Genomic DNA, 4,056 nt, shown 5'->3' on the forward strand with positions numbered 1-4,056 from the left:
CACCTGACAGCAGGAAGCAGTAAAACGCGTAGAAGAATCGCGGATGCGGAGCCGATGGAATGTCCCTAGTCCTGGCCACTCAAATCGCCCAACGGTATAAAAGCGCGAGCAAGGCTGAGATCACATCTTGAATTCTTTAATTAACAAAAACAAAAGAAGAGCACTACGGCTCAGCACCGGTCGAGGGACAGACTAGCGCATCTCGGAATGGGCGCGGGAGAGGGCCGGCGGGGCTTACCGACGAACGGAGCTCCGGGATTCGGCCGGAGAAGGCGGGAGCGCGGCGGGAAGTGGAGGTCCCGGATCCAAAATCGCTCTCGTCTTTCTGAACGGAAGAGGAACCGCGCCGCACGGCAGAGGGTTCTAGAGGAAGGAAGAAGACCGCTTGCGCCGTCTGAACCGAACCAGAATTACTTGGCCCGGTCTCGGGCGCCGTCCGATCGCGACCGTCGGTTTTAGATCGAACGGTGCGAACGCTTCGACTGGACGCGACACGCGAGTAGAGGCTTCCGACCCGCACGCAGATCAGTCCCCCGCCCTCTTCCCCCGGCCGCCGCAGAGAAGAGCAGCGGAGAGAGAGAGAGAGAGAGAGAGAGGGAGAGATCATGGTGGCGCCGAACGTGAAGGCGGAGACGATGAGGCTGATGGACCGGCGGTCGGCGCTGGAGGCGGAGATGGACGCCATCATCGCTGCCCTCTCCGCGCCGGGCGGGGCAGGCATCACGGGCTCCCTCGTCGACGCCGAGGTACCGTCGTCCCCCGCACACGCCCAAAACCCTAGCGGCCTGAGCCCGAGGCGTCGTCCTCCGCCCCTTCCTCTTCCTTGGGCGGTTTATAGTTTGCTAATCGCGGCTGTTTTGGTCCGGCTTAGGGTTTCCCCAGGGCGGACATCGACATCCCCGCCGCCCTTGCCCAGCGCCGCAAGCTCGGTGGTATGCTCTCACTCGAATTCTCGTCCTACTCGTCTTGTTTCCACTGTATGGCTACGTGTACTGCCAACGCGATTCGGGATCCGTTGTTGTGTGCTTGTTCTGATGTATGCCGTGCACCTTATGGTGCTCCATTCATGGTTCGAGGTTATGAATTCGATTTCTGCTGACATTCGTGGCCAGTAATGGGGATGCGAGATTTGTAGTTGAATTGCTTCTCCTGCAAGAGGGAGATGAGTTCTGGATGTTGGGAGGTGGCCCTGTTATGAGTTATACCTGTCGAGTGTTCAGCATATTGGATATCAAGTGCATGCCCATTTGGCATCAGTAGTGAACTGACAGTATTATGATTTTGAACATATATAGCAGATTATGGCTGAAGTATAGTGATATATGTACACTCTGTTTACATTTGACATTTACACTGTTGGGGTTGCTGAACTCATGAGCTTAAAGTGTAGTATAATCTGACATTTTTGTAAAAGTTCAGGATCATCTCTACTTCTTCATTGCTGAGTAAATTTACAGATTTGACCTGTGGGCTTAGGCTGACTGACAAAAATATATTGTTGCACATCATCATCGCTTGTATATTCTAAGTCTTCTCAGCATGCTGTAAAGTATAAATGATACTTACACTGCATAATGTACATTGCAGAGCTGAGGAATGACCACAAGGATGTTACAAACAAAATTGAGAAGAATCTGGAAGTTTTACACTCTACAAAATTAACAAGAAATGAGCAATCAATCCCGAGAAGTTCTGGTAAGTACTGTACACAGATGCTCGCATTAACTTGTCATGATGGGAAATGTGCATCCAAAGTTATAGATCTTGGCCAGTTGTATCTTCTGAGATGTCTATAAGGAGCACATGACAATAAATATATCTTATTTTCCATATATATTGCACTCCTGTCCACAAATACAAGCCCTTTTTAAAAAAACTATTAGAACTCCAATGCAAGATCGTAACTAATTTGTATCATAATATACTAGCTTTGTAATGGAACTCGTGTATTATGGAAGTACTCTACAAGACAAATCAAATGAAATTATTTTGTTTAGCAAACCTATATACTTCTTAATATACTAGCTAAATATTAGTCAAAGTTTCAAAAGGCTTGACTACATGCATCCCAAGTTGACCTATGTTTCAAGATGGAGTAATTAAATCTGTGGGATTGGACATATTCAAAGTTTGTCTTGGTCTCTCGAGTTCCTGGTCTACTGTGTGCCATGGCTTTGTTTTATGGCAGCATCTTCTTGGAAGGATCTTTATAGCCTGACCAACTCTTTGTAATTTACATGTGTGCACTAACACTGACACTTGAAGTACCCTCAGTTACAAAATGGTTTAGCATTTTGGAACGATTTTTTATGGCACGAACAGAAACTGAAGCAATCAATGACATAGCATTATTTGCACATTGGCGTGTTAAACATTCAGTTACCTTGAAACAAAGGCAGTTCTTGAGCATGAGTCAAGTTATATGGTAAGGAAATTAGAGTTGCTGATCTCCATCATATTTGATTGCATGCAGGTATATCAGCTCCATCGCATGGTGGATTGTCCCGAAATGATCCCATGGAAGAGGATCTGGTTACCAGACTTCCTTTTGCCATGATTGATGACATTGCAGATGGTTCTCCTGCTGCTTTGGATGGCTTGCTGCTTGGGGATGAGATAGTGAAGTTTGGGAGTGTAGAGACTGGGGGCAGATTGCAAGAAAGGCTTGTTTCTGAAGCCCTTTCCAATGAGGATAATCAAGTATCTCTACTCATCATTCGTCAGGGATCACCAATGAACTTGACAATTACGCCAAGAAAGTGGCATGGAAGAGGACTCATGGGGTATGTTTTACTAAACTTCTGTATCAATTGTTCTATTATGTTTTTAGCCTATCAGAAAGCATCAGATTTAAATATATAGGGTGCCTTTTGTTGTCACAGCAGATCCCTGTAGCTACTCCCCTTGTTACAAATATAACTAACAAAAGCATATACCTTGGCTCTTAAATGTTACCAAATTTACATGAATTAAATGTGATCCAACACTAACTCAACTGTGAAATGGACACTTTTATTGGAGAGGGACATCAAGACTTGTTGAACAAACACATGATGGCGATTTTGTGTTCTTTTTTCTAGTCTCATATTATGTTGAAAACAGCTTTTACAGTAAATTGCAGAGAATTGCATGTCCTACCTTGGTAACAAACACAACCCCAATTTGTAGTGATGTCCCTCCTAGTCAGCAATTTGCCCTCAAGCGTGATGCTGATTAGGCACCCCTTGCCACCTCTTCGGCAACCCTACCTGCTAATAGGAATCGACTGTGTATAACCAGAAGCAGCATATGAAGTGCTTGCTTGTGAGGCACATGACATGGGAATGGACTCAAGATGTATGCTCTTTGTTAGTTCTGTTAATATTCCTGCAGTATCTTTTTCTCGTCTAATGCCAACCGCAGATTACATGTAAACCATGTCATCTCTAGTCGACAAGCTTATCATATCCGTTAATAGTTTGTTGATTGATGTCTTAACTGTAACTTGGTTTCTTGTTCTCACAGGTGTCATTTCCGAATCTTATGAAGGCCGGTCTATATTCAATTGAAGAATGGTGTGCTTTCGCGTCTGCACTTGTGCAGACAGCTCTTGCCACTCTATGTTTCAGTCAAATCTAAGTAAACTGATTACCTGAACGCATGTTACTTATTTACCTGTAGCTGTGGTTAAAGTACAATGCCAGTTGTGGAACCTGTAGGTGCCTTGTTTGCAAGCCTTATTTGGTACATTACTTTCTCGCGTTTTCATGATGTAAACCCCCCAAAAAAGAAATATGTCTTGTCACATTTTGTAATGACGATGTAGAGAATCTGAAGTCAAAAAGAAGTTGGATCGATCGTGTGGACGCAGAGAAAAAAAACAACTACTGTCATTTGGTCTGTGTGCAGTTGTGGAAAGGTCCTATCTGGTCTTGGTGACTTGGGTCTTACAAAACGCAGACTGCTCACCAAGAACAACAGCACGTCGGTTACTTTCCACTTATATACGCGTGGCGACTAGTGAGAATGCATCGTTCCAGAATTGTTCTACCCCGCATATGAATATTAAGCATCCAC

At 44.8% G+C, this 4,056-nt stretch overlaps 1 protein-coding gene across 1 annotated transcript; it reads left to right on the plus strand.

Annotated features, from left to right (window-relative positions):
• Positions 1-540: 540 nt before the first annotated feature.
• LOC123398100 (26S proteasome non-ATPase regulatory subunit 9) lies at positions 541-3,834 on the plus strand. Its single transcript, XM_045092603.1, has 5 exons — positions 541-746; positions 872-932; positions 1,588-1,695; positions 2,474-2,783; positions 3,505-3,834. The coding sequence occupies exons 1-5, from the start codon at positions 606-608 to the stop codon at positions 3,524-3,526; spliced, it is 642 nt and encodes a 213-aa protein (XP_044948538.1). The 5' UTR covers positions 541-605; the 3' UTR covers positions 3,527-3,834.
• The last annotated feature ends 222 nt before the right edge of the window (positions 3,835-4,056 follow it).

The sequence above is a fragment of the Hordeum vulgare genome, chromosome 5H, assembly GCF_904849725.1.
Source record: "Hordeum vulgare subsp. vulgare chromosome 5H, MorexV3_pseudomolecules_assembly, whole genome shotgun sequence".
NCBI lineage: Eukaryota > Viridiplantae > Streptophyta > Magnoliopsida > Poales > Poaceae > Hordeum > Hordeum vulgare.

Excerpts from the sequence above, each read along its gene's own strand:
- LOC123398100 (XM_045092603.1), top strand. The coding sequence starts at position 606 with ATGGTGGCGCCGAACGTGAAGGCGGAGACGATGAGGCTGATGGACCGG. Across the intron at positions 747-871 it reads GCTCCCTCGTCGACGCCGAG|GGTTTCCCCAGGGCGGACAT; the intron begins GTACCGTCGTCC and ends GGTCCGGCTTAG. Across the intron at positions 1,696-2,473 it reads ATCAATCCCGAGAAGTTCTG|GTATATCAGCTCCATCGCAT; the intron begins GTAAGTACTGTA and ends GATTGCATGCAG.